At 38.3% G+C, this 15,669-nt stretch overlaps 1 protein-coding gene across 7 annotated transcripts in view; it reads right to left on the bottom strand.

Annotated features, from left to right (window-relative positions):
- Positions 1 to 15,669, bottom strand: part of ENOX2 (ecto-NOX disulfide-thiol exchanger 2) — a 348,995-nt gene that overhangs the window by 302,181 nt on the left and 31,145 nt on the right. For 2 of the 7 annotated variants that reach the window (XM_049873402.1, XM_049873401.1), the window contains exon 2: positions 9,159 to 9,197. The exons of the other annotated variants lie outside the window; for them this stretch is intronic. In XM_049873402.1, coding sequence (XP_049729359.1) covers positions 9,159 to 9,183 — 25 coding nt within the window. In that variant the 5' untranslated portion in view covers positions 9,184 to 9,197. The remainder of the gene's footprint in view (positions 1 to 9,158; positions 9,198 to 15,669) is intronic. 7 annotated transcript variants of the gene reach the window in all.

Here is a 15,669-nt window from a genome sequence, read left to right as displayed (position 1 = left end):
ACAGTTGGTATTGGCTCTAAGTTTAGGCTAGAATGAAGTTTAGGAATAATCTACAGATTTTAATTACACATGTTCTCTGATTCTACTTAACACAAATAACCAAGACTTATACTTCAAATGTCTAATCTGAACATGAACTCAGAATGTTAAAGCTAAGAGGGACCTTAAAACTCCCCCCCCCAAAACCAAATCTGTTGCCATGAGTCAATTTTGACTCACAGCAACCCTATAGGGCAGAACAGAACTGCCCCATAGGGCTTCCAAGGAGTGGCTGGTGGATTGGAACTGCCTACCGTTTGGTTAGCAACCTGAGTTCTTAACCACTGCACTACCAGGGTTCTAGGAGGGATCTAAAAAAAAAAAAACCTGTTGCCGTCCAGTTGGTTCCAATTCACAGTGACCCTATAAGACAGAGTAGAACTGCCCCACAGGGTTTCCAAGATACGCCTGGTGGATTCAAACTGCCAATCTTTTGGTTAGCAGCCATAGCTCTTAACCACTATACCACCTTAGAGATCACTTACTCCAAACTCTTCATGTTTCACTTACTATTTTCCTTTTTGAGAGCAAAGATGTCTGTCTTTCCAAATAAGAAATGACTATTTCAGAAGTTTATCCCTTTTGAAATATACCTACACAATAGCACTCCTTTTAAATATTATACATATTTTCTCCTTCCTCAGTTTCAAATAGGCATCTGATTTCATTATGATTAATAAAGCACTTTTCTCTCATGCCTTAATCCTTTCTTTCCCTCTGTAGACAAGGACAGGGTTATATCTTTTATTTGGAGTAAATTGGATATGGTTTATGAATCTAAATGAATACCTATAATTTCTGGATTTAGATAGCACCCAGACTAGACCTCATGAAGTTAATTTAAAAACTGAATTTAAAGATCTGATGTAAGACAGTATTGTTCTGTTTTCTGCTAAATTACCATTTTATTATAAAAAATGTGTATTATTATAATTTCAGTTATTAAACTAAAATGTAGTAGAAGAAAAGCTAAGAGGAACAGATAGATAGTTCTGACATATGAACTATGGCGAATCTATAATATCTATTTTTAAAATTCAATTTCTTACTAGTTTAGTCTACTTTTCCCATCTCCGTCTTCGACTATATACTAAGAACAACATATGGGAGCTACATTTAACTTTAGATTATATCTTATTTAACTTACATTAATTCAATAACAGCACTGAAATTAAAATGAAGTTAATGTTACTGTCAAACATTTTCTGCTGTCTTTCTGGGTGGTTTTGTAGAGTCACTTAAAGATCAATTTTATCTCTTCATGATAATCTCTTATTTGGATTTTGAGCTTCTTCTGAGACTGTATTCTAATAAAAACAGTATGCCTTTTAAATTCACATATATAGTTATCTATACATAATTTATATATATGCATATAATACATATATATGCTTTAGAATTTTTTTCTAAACTTTATCTTTTCTAGAGGAAGATCTAATTTGTCATACTTCAAGAGACTTGAAATGTGTTCCTGGCTTTATTACTGAAGAGTTGACCTCAACTCTGTAGCTTCCCTCCTTCTACAATTTCAGTTGTGTTTTGAAGGTAAAATAGATGCCAATAAATCTGTTGTAGGTGGCTTTGAAGACAGTCCCTAATAATCCCCACCTCCTGGTAGTCATGCCCGGTGTAATCTCCTCCTACATGTGGTCTGGATGCATGAACTTACTTCTAGCGATTAAAATATGGCAGAAGTGATGGGATGTCACTTCTGAGATTAGGTTATAAAAATACTCGGAGCTCTGTCTTGGGCACTCGTTCTCACTCTCTCTTGGATTGTCCTCTCTGGAGTAGCCCTCCGGTGGCTCATGTAGCAAGGGACATAGGCCTCCTAACAACCATGCGAGTGAGCTTTGAAGCAGATCTTCCCCCCTTCCCCAGTTGTGCCTTCAGATGAAACTACGGCCCCAGCTGACTTCTAGACTGCAACTTCATGAGAGATCTTGAGTCAGAGGCATCCAGCTAAGTTCTGTCTGGATTCTTCACCCACAGAAACTGTGAGATAATAATGTTTTCTGTTTTAAGATTCTAAGTGTTGGGGAAATTTATTACAGAGCAGTAGATAACTAATGCAAAACTCAAGCTCAAAACAGGCATCACATTATAACCAGTCTATGAGGAAATTAATGAATATCAGATAAACTTGTCTCTACCAGTAGAACCACCTATTTTCCTCTAGTATCCATTATGGCAACTTATACCAAAAATGAAATTAAAAAACTATCTCAACTACCAATTTGGACATAGTCTTTTCAACCTAACCAATGCACTAGTCTTCTGAAATACTTGCAACTGAAACATATGAACCAATACCAAAATAAGTTTAAACCAAAATAAATTTCTTAATGACTACAGTTATGACTGCTTAAATTCCAATGGAATGAGGCAATGGGTTTGGTTTTGGTTTTGGGGCTAGCTTCCAATAATAGAACATGATAAGCAAATAAAGAGAACCAATATATCTATAGAGGTTTGTACCTGAAGATGTTGCTTATTAATTATTTTCCTTCAGTATGCTTACATTTGTACGGTTTGCACAAAACTTATAACAGCAGTAACTATCAAACAGAAACAAAACCTGTTGCCATCGAGTCGATTCCGACTCAGAGCAATCCTATAGGACAGAGTAGAACTTCCCCATAGGGTTTCCAAGTTGCACCTGGTGGATTTGAACTGCCAGTCTTTTGGTTAGCAGACGTAGCTCTTCACCACTATGCCACTAGGGTTTCTGCAGTAACTAGGCATGCTCATTTATTCATTCATAGCCTACTATATGATGAGGAAAAGGAGCCTTGGTGGCACAACAGCTAAGCCCTCGGCTGCTAACTGAAAGGTTGGAACTCACCCAGAGGCTCCATGGGAGAAAGACCTGGTGATCTGCTTCTGTAGATTACAGCCAAGAAAACCCGAGGGGGCAGTTCTACTCTTGTTACATGGGGTCACTGTAAGTCAGAATCGACTTGATGACACCCAACAACAACAACATGTGCCAAGTACAATTTTATTGAATAAAACATAAAAAGATTCCTGCTTTCATGGAGCTTATGTTTTACCTTAAATTTTCATTCTCTGTGGCATTTGACATGGCTGATTCCCATCTCTTTCTTGAAACTCTGTCCTTCCTTGGCTTCTGCAATTCGATATTATTCTGTTCTTCTAATAGTCTGCAATTGCTTCTTCAGTCTTCTACAGTGACTACTCCTATCAAAATCTAATAGCTATAAGTCATGATTTAGTTCCCGTGCTCCTGATATATATACTTTACATATATACTCCTATATATATACCCCTCAGCAAACTCTGATTTCTCGAATCTAACAATCACCTCCCTAATGTGGCCTCTCGGTTTAATACTTCTCATCTAACCTCCTGTCTAGTGACCTCCAGTGCATACATATTTCTATTAGGATAAAGCCACACCTTCAACAAACTAGTCAATAATCCAATCATCATCAGCTACTTAAAATGGGTCTATGCCCTTTTACAACGGCATCACCATTCTCTCAATGGTCGAGGCTCAAAATTAATCCCCTATTTCTAATCAAGCATCAAGTCCTGTTTATCCTGCCTTCACAATCTCTCTCGTATCCATTATTTACTTTCTATTCCCACAACTAGGTCCTCATCACTTCATGCATGAATGACTGCCATATTGTCCTAACTGATTTCTAGTCTTTCTATTTCCAATCTCTCCTTTACACTACTTCTGGATTAATTTTCATGAAATATCACTTTCATTATGTCATCATCCTGAATCACGAACCTTTAATAACTTCCCACTGACCATAAAATCTAATTTTCTCATTCTGACATTTAAGGTTCTCCATAATCTGGCTCTAATCTATTTATTCAATTAATCTCTTGCTATTCACCAGCACAAACGATTTACTCTTGCTAGGATGGTCTCATTACTGTTTCTAGAGCACGTCACACTTCTCTCTGCCTCTGGAACTTTGCTCATGCTGGTTATCATGCTTGGAAAGCTTCCACTTCGCTCTTTTGTCTACAAAGTCCTACCTATGTGCAAGTCTCTCTTTCCAAAGAATCTTCCCTTACCACTTCAGTCCACACTCATCTCTTCTTTTTCTTAATATGTTCAGTGTGTGCTATGTCACTGACTTTGGCACTTAAGTCATATTTTGGCATTTTCTGTTTTTTCACTGTCTCAGTTTTCCTTATAGGATTCTAGGCTACTTAACAGTAAGACAAGTATCATTCATCCTCCCCTCACTTTTTTCAATAGTCCACAACAGCAGTTGCTAAACTTTTTGGTATTGGAACCCCTTTATACTATTGAGAATTCCAAAGAGCTTTTGTCTACATGGGTTATACCTATTAATATTTATGATATTAGAAATTATGACATTTAAAATTATTTATTCATTTAAATATAATAATATAAATATAACACATGTTAACATAAATAACATGTTTATGAAAAATATTTTCCAAAACAAAATAAAATCAATGAGGAGAAATTGTATTGTTTTACAATTTTACAAGTCTTTTAAAAAGAAGACAGCTTAATAGAAGACAGCTAGATTCTTATATCTGCTTTTGCATTCATGAAATGTTGTTTTGGTTGAAATATATGAAGAAAATCTGGCCTCAAGTAAACACATATTTGAAAAACGGAGGAATATTTGAATATTCTCTTCAGATAATTGTGGATATTCTTCTTTGATACCACACTAAAATTCAACAGTGGTAGTTGCTTTGAGGTTAGTGCAATGGGGAATGTGAATTCATATTAATGAACTTTTTTGATTCTCTTATATTAAAATCCATCAGTCAGTCTCGTACTTTATATGGATCTTTTACCCCAGCATAATTTTACAACATCATGCATTGATCACTTGACAAATACTGGTTTACTGAGTTATGCAGATCTTCCAAATGGTAACACATTTCATTATATATTTAAAAATCACATTAATTAATATCCCCGCTGATCTCGTCAGAAAAGTCTGTAAGTACTGGGAAGCTTTCAAGTTCACAGTAGTCGATACAAATTTCCCAAAATTCTAATTTTCACTTGAAAGCTCAAATTTTATCACTGGCAACAAATACTGTCATTTGTTTTCCTTAAAGTGACAGGCTCACTTTATTTTTGAGAAAATGGCTGCCAGATACCCAAGTCTGAATTACCGTAGTTTGTCAATTGTTCTTTCAAGTAAAATTGGAGTTCCATGAAAAAAGCTGCTAGTTTAGTTTGCAACTCAACAATACAAGTGCTTTACTTCAGGACACTATCATACTTTGGTATGCATCAGAAGTGCTTTATAATACTTCCCATTTTAATACACAGAATATTAAAAAAGATGTGTACACAAGGGTCAAGGTTTGATAAAGTAATATTTACTAATTTATCAAGGGCATTATTAAGTGAAACTGGCTTTGTTTTTTTAACTTGCAAGTGTGTGGTGGTACGAAATACAATGACTAGTAGTATAATTTGGTGCCACTGCCTTGATTTGTGCCAAGGCACCAGCAGTTTCACCCACTAATGATCCCTGGTAACTCTGAAATCTCTTGAATCTGTGTTTGTCTTCCATTTCCACTGCCACTCTCCCAATTTAGAACCTCCATCATCTCTTACGTAGACTACTGCAATAGCCTTATAACTGATCTCCCTGGCTCAAATTTCTACAAATTCTTCCCTGTACTCACCCCATCCAAACTTATCTTTCAGAAGGCAGACAGAATAATCTTTCCAAGGCAAACAGAGTGGTCTTTCCAAAATGCAAATCTGATCACATATTTGAAACCCAGCTTAAAACACCTCAATAGCTCCTAAAACCCATTGCTGCTGAGTTGATTCCGGCTCATAGTGACCCAATAGGACAGAGTAGAACTGCCCCATAGAGTTTCCAAGGAGCGGCTGGTGGATTCAAACTGCCAACCTTTTGCTTAGCAGCCAAGCTCTTAACCACTGCGCAACATTGCTTAGCACAGTGTTAATCTATATCTGCATGTTATTTAATATTTCAATTTAGCTTTTCTCCATTTTCCTATCCATATGCCAAACTCCAGCTATCAAAATCATGATATGAGCTAACACTTATGAATCACTTCTTATGTGCCAGGCATGGTTCTAAATTACACATATTAACTCATTTAAGCTTCACAACCTTATAAGTATCATTAAGTCCATTTTACAAATGTAAAAACTGAGGCACAAAATTAGCCAAAAGGAATCATTGGCAATTCACCAAAGTTTCTCATGTTATTTCAAGATTCTATGCCTCTGCATATGCTATTTCCTCTGCTAAAATTCTTTTTGCTCTCTTTTCTAATAGAATTGCACCATTCTTCAAGATTCATATCAAATATATCCTTTGCACTACATTCCCTGGCTTCCACCTTCCCCAGGTAAAGCTAGGTGGTCCTTCCCACCTTTGGGGCGCAAAGTACATATTACCACTTACTGCCTAGCACTTACAGCCCTAGTACAGTGGTTAAGTATAGTGGTTAAGAGCTCAGGCTGCTAACCAAAAGGTCAGCAGTTCAAATACACCAGGTGCTCCTTGGAAACCCTATGGAGCAGTTCTACTCTGCCCTATAGGGTCACTATGAGTCAGATTCGACTTGACAGCAACAGGTTTGGTTTGGCCTAGCACTTAGCACAGTAGAACTAAGGCTCACCAGTAGGAGCAGATAGGCCCTGCTGTAAGCAATACACTCAGGCGATAACTACAATTTCTACTTTTTTGGGGAAGAACCAGAGGAAAAAGGTGGGGTGACTTTGTTCCTGCTTTGTCTTGTCTATCCCACTCCCTTGCAATCACTGTCATATCCCCATGGGCGAAAGAACTTTAAAAATGATCCAAGCAAAAACCATAACTGCTATTTGTCAGATAACCCCTATGTGGGGCCTTACAATCCAAGAAGTTTAAACCCACTTCATAATCCCTCAATAAGGTAATGTCTACTTGGATAATTGGAACTGTCAAAATCAGTAAGAAAAGTTTAAAAACAGTCATGGCAAGCCACTCCGAAATGAGCAAGAAACTGTAAGTCACTGATTACTGTGATTTTTAAACAGAATGCTATATACTCTTTCCTAAATTGAGCATTAAGGTATAAAAGCTCCTTATTCTCTAACACATTTAGAGTTTGAACACATGTAACCCAGCATCTTCCACTAGACAGGGATTTAATGAACATTTTGTGAGAACATCTGTTTGTTATTTATCTTTGTCTCATTTTACACATCAGCAAATCCCTTTTTACCACCAGGACAGAATAAAAATCACCATTTCATTACACCGGGTTCATAATTTTAAACTTCAACTGGGGGAAGAGAAGCAATTGCCGGCACTGTATTCTACCTAATGTTAAAAAGGAAGAAGTACAAGGGTGAGGAAGTGCAGAGGGAGAATGATTAAATATATAAATCCCTTTAATACACACTCTGCCAATGGCAACTGTGTTTTACTGTTCCAGCAACTGCTAAGGAGAATTAAAAACTGCTCTCTCTTCCTAGAAAGCCATTTTTATTTTGCCCTCTTGAGTCTGTTCTACGGAGAGAAGTTTGACAAAGAAACAACTATTGGGTTTATCAAGCATAGATCTTTGAAAATCTTGGAAGCAAAAGGGAGTGGCTACATTTTCTTCAATGTTCTTATACTATTGTGTGAAGCTTCTCAATGGCAAATCTATGAGCTCTCACTCTTCATTATGAGAAGCCAGTATCAAGGCCTTAGCCACCAAGGAGCCCAGTACCATGAGCTAAGGCTAGTACAAAGCAGAGAAAGAATGCTGCCAGCTTAGACAGAGCGATTGAGGCCATTTCTGTACAGTATACCCATCATAATCTACTTGTAAGTGTTATGTTTTAAGGTAGATAATATAGGGGAAAATTTCAATTAGAACAGTAGACTTTAACCTAGATCTGGATATACTGTCCTATATGCCATGGAGAACATTGAAGTAAATAATAAGAAAGGCACAGTCCTTGCCTTCAAGAACCTACAATCATTCCATCCCAACAGTTACTTATAGTACACATAAATCACTAGTCTTATATTAGGAGAACAAGCTTAACATGTATAAACCCACTAAAGAATAGGAGGAGATAATAATACCCAATCAAACAGTGGGTTGGGCAGTTACAGATAGAAAATACTGCTGCAGTTCAGAGAAGGGGAAAAATCAGTGTAAGCTGTCAGAACGGGAGGCTTTCTTTGATGTGTAGGATTTTGAATTGGGTAGGATAGATATGATTGAGATAAGTGAAGAAGGAGGGCACAAAAATAATCTAATCAATCTATATCATGTGCCTTCATCCTATCCCAAGACTTGATTTTTTTACTACAGAAGTGTTTTGAAAGACCCTCCCCATAATACCATCCAGGAGGTAGAGATTAAGGAAACGCACATACCTCTCTCACACCTTCCTTTCTAAACCAATGAGGAACAGAAATCTCAGATAGGAACTAATATGAATATTTGATTAAAGTACCTGATGCTAAGCTATGATTGAGGCTTAACCTTCCCATGTGGCATTTGTATTTTGAAAGAGAAGATCACCAATCAATATAGAATGCCTAATTGGTACAGTTATGTGGAAAAGATATTTTGAAGCTGGGAGAAGTCCCCAGAGCCTTTTTCTTCTCCTTGTCCATTTCAGACAATAGTGTTCCTTTCCCCACATACTCTGCTTGAGTTTAAGCTATGCAGGATCACTGGGATAGTACATGCCTTTTCTCCTTATTTGCAAGAGCCTCTTCATTGGGTTCCTCATGGTGAACAGATACAGCAAATTGCAAATACAGGAAACCATCTGAGAACTTATTCTAAGTAAGTTTCTATTTTCTTCAGCATTAGTTTTGTAAGGCAAACACATTTATTAAGATATAGGGAGTCATTTTGGTTGACAAAAAAAACAGTAAAATTCTTCTGGATGATATAACAAGTCATTTTTATTTATCTCTGTGGTTCTCTACCGGACTGGTATAATACCAAACTGATGATCATATCAGAATCTCCAAGAAACCTTTTCCAAACTATGTCTCCCCAACCTCTTATATTTTGATATTTCTCCAAGGTGGCACACACTCCCTCTCTACTTGATTCAAGCATCAGTTCAGATTGAACACTTACTAAACATTACCTACCTTCACTCCTCTTCTGCCTCTGCATGGTAGCGCATCATGCTAACGGGAGCAAAAAAGGAAGGAAACAAAGGAAAAGAAGAAAGGAAGAAGGGAAGGGAGAATTAAAAAAAAAAGCTAGAGGCAGTATACAACATCAGCTTTCTAGTTGATTAAGCTTTAAAATCCTGAATGACTGCTCTTCATTCTTAAGGCCTGGCTTCTATTCTCCATATTCTGACTAAGATGCATGTTAAGCTATGCTTGCCATGTCCTAGAATGGTAAACACTCTGCTCCATCCCTAATTGGGAAGCACATACGACCTGCCACTTTGACACCATCTGAGGCACTGGGTGTGTGGGAATTAGGAAGGCTCTGTAGAACAACTTGACTCCTTGGTGGTAAGGGGTGGGAAGAAAGGACAAAGGCCAATAAACAAGCATTGCTAGGTTGGCAGCACAGGTGATCACAGCAGTGCAGGGAGGTGGGTCAAACAATGGACATCATATGGAGGTGCAGCTTAACGACCAAGAAGCAGATGCAGAAACTAGTCTCGAACAAGGGAATGAGGTACAGAGGAAGGAAAGCAGAGAAAAAAAAGACAGATTATAAACAGCCCTTTCGGCTGGAAGGCCAAATTCACATTTACCTCTGAAATCTCAACAAGCTCAGCTAAAAAGATAAAATACCACAAAGCTTATTTGTACTCCAGTCCACTTTCAAAAGGCATCTTTGCTGGGGTCCAAAAGCAAAAACAAAAGACACAAAAACACATGTACATACTTGTGCATATACTCACATGCATGAACATACAACTGCACATAAGTGTTAAAGCATGCACACACACACACACACACACAAACATGCACGCACATACAGGCTCCAGCATGAGACTGAGTGAAAGAAAATCATCTTTGATTTTGGCCAATTTTCTCCTTCAGCTTAGTTGTTCTTGGCTTCTTCTCTCAGATAATAATATCATCCCAGCCAAATTCAAGAGATGGGCAGGTCACTGAACAGGGCATTTCATTTGGTTTGTCTTCTATTACATATTTACACCTTAGGAACTATGGCTACTTCAGGAACAAAAAGGTAGTTGTAAAAAGTACTGGCAGTGGTTTTAAAGTGGCCTTGCTGATGAGAAAGGATATACAGAAGCTGTGTATGCAGCCATCCCTTATGGGGTCTCATTCTAAGTGAGGTTTGTTGCCTTTTAAAAAAAACTCAGTAACTCTTTATAGATTCAATGCAATCTCTACCAAAATCCAAGCTGGTGGATTTTTGTTGTTGTTTTATTTGTTTGCAGAAATCGATAAAGTGATTCAAAAATTCATATGGAAATGTAAGAAAAGAGACTCAGAATAGCTAAAACAATCTTGAGAAAGAAGGACAAAGTTGGAGGACTCACACTTCGTGATTTCAGAAATTACTACAAAGTTACAGTAATCAGGACAGTGCAGTACTGGCATAAGAATAGACATACAGACCAATGGGACAGAACTGAGTGTCCAGAAATAAACACAAACATTTACGGTCAATTGATTTTGGGCAACAGTACCAAGAAAATTCAATGGGGAAAGTATAGTAGGGTAAGTCAATTATACCTTAATAAAGCTGTTACCAAACAACAAAAATCATTCACTCGGGTGGTACATGATAGTTATTTTCCAGCAACTGAAGGGCTACTACATGGAAGGAGGGTGAGGTTGCTTGGTGTAGCCCCGAGGGGTAAGCAGAAACAGAACCATCACAATACATAACAACAAAGGGCTCAATTCAAATTGTAATTTGTGTGAAGAAGGGCACTATGCTTAGGAGTAGGAGCAATAGGTACAGGCTAAAGGGAGAGATTTTTTTTTAATTGTACTTTAGATGAAGGTTTACAGAACAAACTAGTTTCTCATTAAACAGTATACATATTGTTTTTAAAGGGAGAGATATTTTGGCTCCTTTATGCAAACATTCAATAATTGGAGCTATATAAAAGATCAAATGTACCACCTCATAGTGGAGAGTGCCAAGTCACTGGAAGTATCCATGCATAAGCTGGATGACCACTTGAGAATGGAGTAAATGGGTTCACATAACATTGCATATGTATGTGGTGGGTTCAGGGGGAGCTCTACTTGATAGCCTTTAAGGTCCCTATAGGAGTCCTGGTGGCACAGTTGTTAAGAGCTTGGCTGCTAACCAAAAGATCAGTAGTTCGAATCCACCAGCTGCTCCTTGGAAACCCTTGGGGCAGTTCTACTCTGTCGTACAGGGTCACTACGAGTTGGAATTGATATGACAGCAACGGGTTTGGTGTTTTTTTTTTTGGTTAAGGTCCCTATAACCCTAAAAGATTCTATTAAAATGCATATTATTACAAAGGCCTTCCCAACTTTTGTCTAAAAACCCTTTTTCTCATTTCCTCAGTAGCCAGCAGTAAATGAATACTTATATATTCCCCGTATAATATTCCCACAAGCCCCAATACGAAATAATAAAACTTGATGCTGTGGCTTAGGACATTTATAATATTTGTATGCTGTTTTTGACTCAACCATTTAGCAATGGGCCAATCTACTGGATTCTTCTTTTTTTTTTTTAGTCTGCAGCTTTCGGGACAATACTTCATAAATGTCAATAAGGACAGTATCCCACGTTGCACTTAATACTGATAATAGTTACGTTGATGAATAGAAATCATTCTGGAGTTCATGTTTTCTCTCTTTCCATTCTCCTCTGTCTGTCCCCAGATACGGAATATGCAGACTGATGATTTTTACAAGTTGCTTCCAAAGCTGCAGAATGAACTCTTTGGCTGAAAGTTTCAAAATTTTTGGCCTAAGTCCACAAATGCCATAAGAAACTGGCACTCAATCCCACAGTGCTTTTCTCTTCTGTCAATAACTTTAATTTGGGGTCAGAAAGTGGAATCATTTGGCAGGTGGTCCACTAAGATCTGGATTTAAAAACCTCATGGGGTAGCAGTCCTCTACTCTGCTTTTACACTGTAGAATTACTGGGAATGATTCTACACTGAGAACGAGAAATTCAGATACTGTAAGAAAAGCTACTTATCCATAATTTATTTCACAACAGCAAGGGACAGTTTAGTATCCAGGGAGGGGCAGCTTAAGGATAGTTCCCTGTGGATCAGAAATAGCTAAACAGCTTCAACGTGAGTAGCTCCCTCACTAGACTGGTCAAGTACAGGCAACTCACGTAGTACGTGCTAGCTAAGTAGTGCTGATGAACTTATCCTGGCTCAATGACATCTTAAACCAAAACCAAAACCAAACCCAAACCCACTGCCATCAAGTCGGTTCCGACTCATAGCGACCCTACAGAACACAGTAGAACTGCCCCATAGAGTTTCCAAGGAGCGCCTGGTGAATCTGAACTGCTGACCTTTTGGTTAGCAGCTGTAGCACTTAACCACTGCGTCACCAGGGTTTCCAAGGCATACACAAATACCCAATATCAAAATTCTCTATTCATACTGCTCAAAAATCTCAAATGGAAAACACCTGCAATAAAATTGTACTCATCATCCAGCTAGCACACCAGAGCCTTACTATAAATTCCAACCTCGGGGTTCATGCCTTGGAACTGTGTTCTAATGTTCTCACGTGGCCCTTCTTTTACTTCCAGCAATAAATCCCTGTGGAGAGGGGCCAAGAAGGGCATTGCCTTAGATCATATTCCATGTTAGAGTGAGGTTCTTCACTACAACTTGTGCTTCATCTGGTCTTGATGTGAAGCCAGCAAAGGAAATGTGTGTATGGAAGGGATCTTTTAATTTTAAACAGATGTGAATATGTGACAAAACACTTATGCTCCTCTCACTTAAATTCCTTCACACGATCCCAGATTATTTATCTTCTTGTTAAAATATCCCAGATTATTTCTTTACACAAGGTCCATGGGTAGACATGGAGAGAATACTACTTGGGAGGGGCAGAGACAATACCACAATCTCAAACCCATGTCTCCAGTGGTCATACTTTTGCCTGTGCCTATCCCTTGTTCTGCCAGATTGTGCTCTTTATTGGTCTCACCACTCAAAATAGCCACAAGTGCCAATATTCATGAACTACCTAAGCAGTATACTTTGTATCTCACTGTCATAAAGCACTCTCCCCAGATCCCTTAAGCATTTCAATTGCTCTTTTCCATTTCAAGCATCTCAATTCCAAAGAATGGAAACTTGGGCATAGTCTTAACAATTAAAAGAGATTCTCAATACTTTTCTCTAAGAAGTTGTTTGTCCATATCCACGTCAGTTACTCAAAATCGTATTGGCTTTTTAAATGCCATTATCATATTGATACTGTTAATATAGTTTACTATCCCATCACCTGTAGATTTACAAAGGCATGAATCAAATTTACTTTCGCTGATAATCTATTTCTGTGATATTTATAACCAAGATAAAATATAATATGCTACCAAAAAAACTTTTCCAGAAGTCTTATTTACTTGCAGATTGCCATTTTTATTAAATATGGATTGTCACAATTATTTTATGGTCTTCATATTCCTTATTACAAATTGAGGTAAATCCAGATTGTTCGATAAGCTCGGTAAATTTCCGTGACTCAGCAGAGTGTATCAGAGTTGTAGTTCTTTGCAGTTCCTGCCCCACCTCCATGTCAATGGCAGGGTTTGGGAAAATATGAACACTTGTTTGGCAGCAAGTGTTAGCACTTAGGGCAGGGGATGGGAGTGGCAATGAGCAGACTGTATAAAGACTCTAAAGAAGGCTTTCTTCATAGCCTCTTCATCAGAAGATTTAACTGGACACATCCCAATTCCTACTTGGTAGACAGTCAACACAGGGGGTGTTTTCTTTAGATTCTCCCACTTTGCACCCATCTGGGATTTTTGTGAGGGAACATCCTAGTGCCCAGGAACCTTTCCCTTCCCTCCCCTCCCCTTCCCCCTCCCTTCTCTCTCTCACACACACACACACAGATAGAAAAGACAACCATTCATAATTACACGGAATATAAGCTTTAGAGTCTGGAGTCAGAACTGTAGACAAGTTAGTGGTACATATAGCCTTGGGAAAGGAAAAAAGGACACCTAACATTTTTCACTGCTATTCATAAGGTTTTCACTGGCCAATTTTTTAAGAAGTAGATCGACAGGTCCTTCTTCCTGGTCAGTCTTGGCCTGGAAGCTCCACTGAAACCTGTCCACCATAGGTGACCCTGCTGACATTTGAAATACCAGTGGCATAGCTTCCAGCATCACAGTGACACGCAAGCCAACACAGTACAACAAACTGACAGACGAGTGGTGGGATACTGTCTGGTTTAAAATCAAGAAACACGTGCATCAGGGTTGTATCCTTTCATCATACTTATCCAATCTGTATGCTGAGCAAATAATCTGAGAAGCTGGACTATATGAAGAAGAACATGGCATCAGGATTAGAGGAAGACTCATTAACAACCTGCATTATGCAGATGACACAACTTTGCTTGCTGAAAGTGAAAAGGACTTGAAGCACTTACTGGTGAAGATTAAAGACTACAATCTTCAGTGTGGACTGCACCTCCACATAAAGAAAACAAAAATCCTCACGACTGGACCAACAAACAACATCATGATAAACGGAGAAAAGACTGAAGTTGTCAAAGATTTCATTTTACTTGGATCCACAATCAATGCCCATGGAAGCAGGAGTGAAGAAATCAAATGACATATTGCACTGGGCAAATGTGCAGACCTCTTCAAGTGTTAAAAAGCAAAGATGTCACTTTGAGGACAAGAGTGTACCTGACCCAAACCATGGTATTTTCAATAGCCTCATATACATGGGAAAGCTGGACAGTGAATAAGGAAGACCTGAAGAACTGATGCTTTTGAATTATGGAATTGGCAAAAAAATATTGAACATACCATGGACTGCTAGGAGAACAAACAAATCTGTCTTGGAAGAAGTACAGCCAGAATGCTCCTCAGAAGCAAGAATGGTGAGACTTCGTCTCAAATACTTTGGACATGTTATCAGGAGGGACCAGTCCCTGGAGAAGGACATCATGCTTGGTAAAGTAGAGGGTCAGTGAAAAAGAGGAAGACCCTGAATGAGATGGACTGACACAGTGGCTGCAACAATAGGCTCAAGCATAACAATTGTGAGAATGGGGCAGGAGCAGACAGTGCTGTACACAGGGTCACTATGAGTCGGAACTAACTCGACGGCACCTAACAATATTTATTGAAGGTGCTACTGAAAATTAAATGCAACAACTTATGCAAAGATCCCAGGATAATCCTGCAGTATACTTTCAAAACACATTTCTCTTCTTCTCCACCCTGCTTTGAATTATGAAAGTTCCAGATGACAGTGAACTTTTCCATTGAACGTAGAAATGTCTGGCTTCCTAAACAAAGCAAAAATGTCACTGAAAACTGTAGATGCAGTTTGGGGGAAGAGAGAGACAAGGGTTTAAAAATTTCCTTTAGACCCAAATGGGTTTTGTCTTTATGCATTTCTCAAAATCCTGTAGCTAAAAAAAAAAAAAAAACCCTGTAGCT

Source organism: Elephas maximus, chromosome X (assembly GCF_024166365.1).
Source record: "Elephas maximus indicus isolate mEleMax1 chromosome X, mEleMax1 primary haplotype, whole genome shotgun sequence".
In the NCBI taxonomy this organism is placed as follows: Eukaryota; Metazoa; Chordata; class Mammalia; order Proboscidea; family Elephantidae; genus Elephas; species Elephas maximus.
The sequence above is the reverse complement of the archived record's forward strand: the minus strand, read 5'-3'. Positions and strand labels throughout refer to the sequence as shown.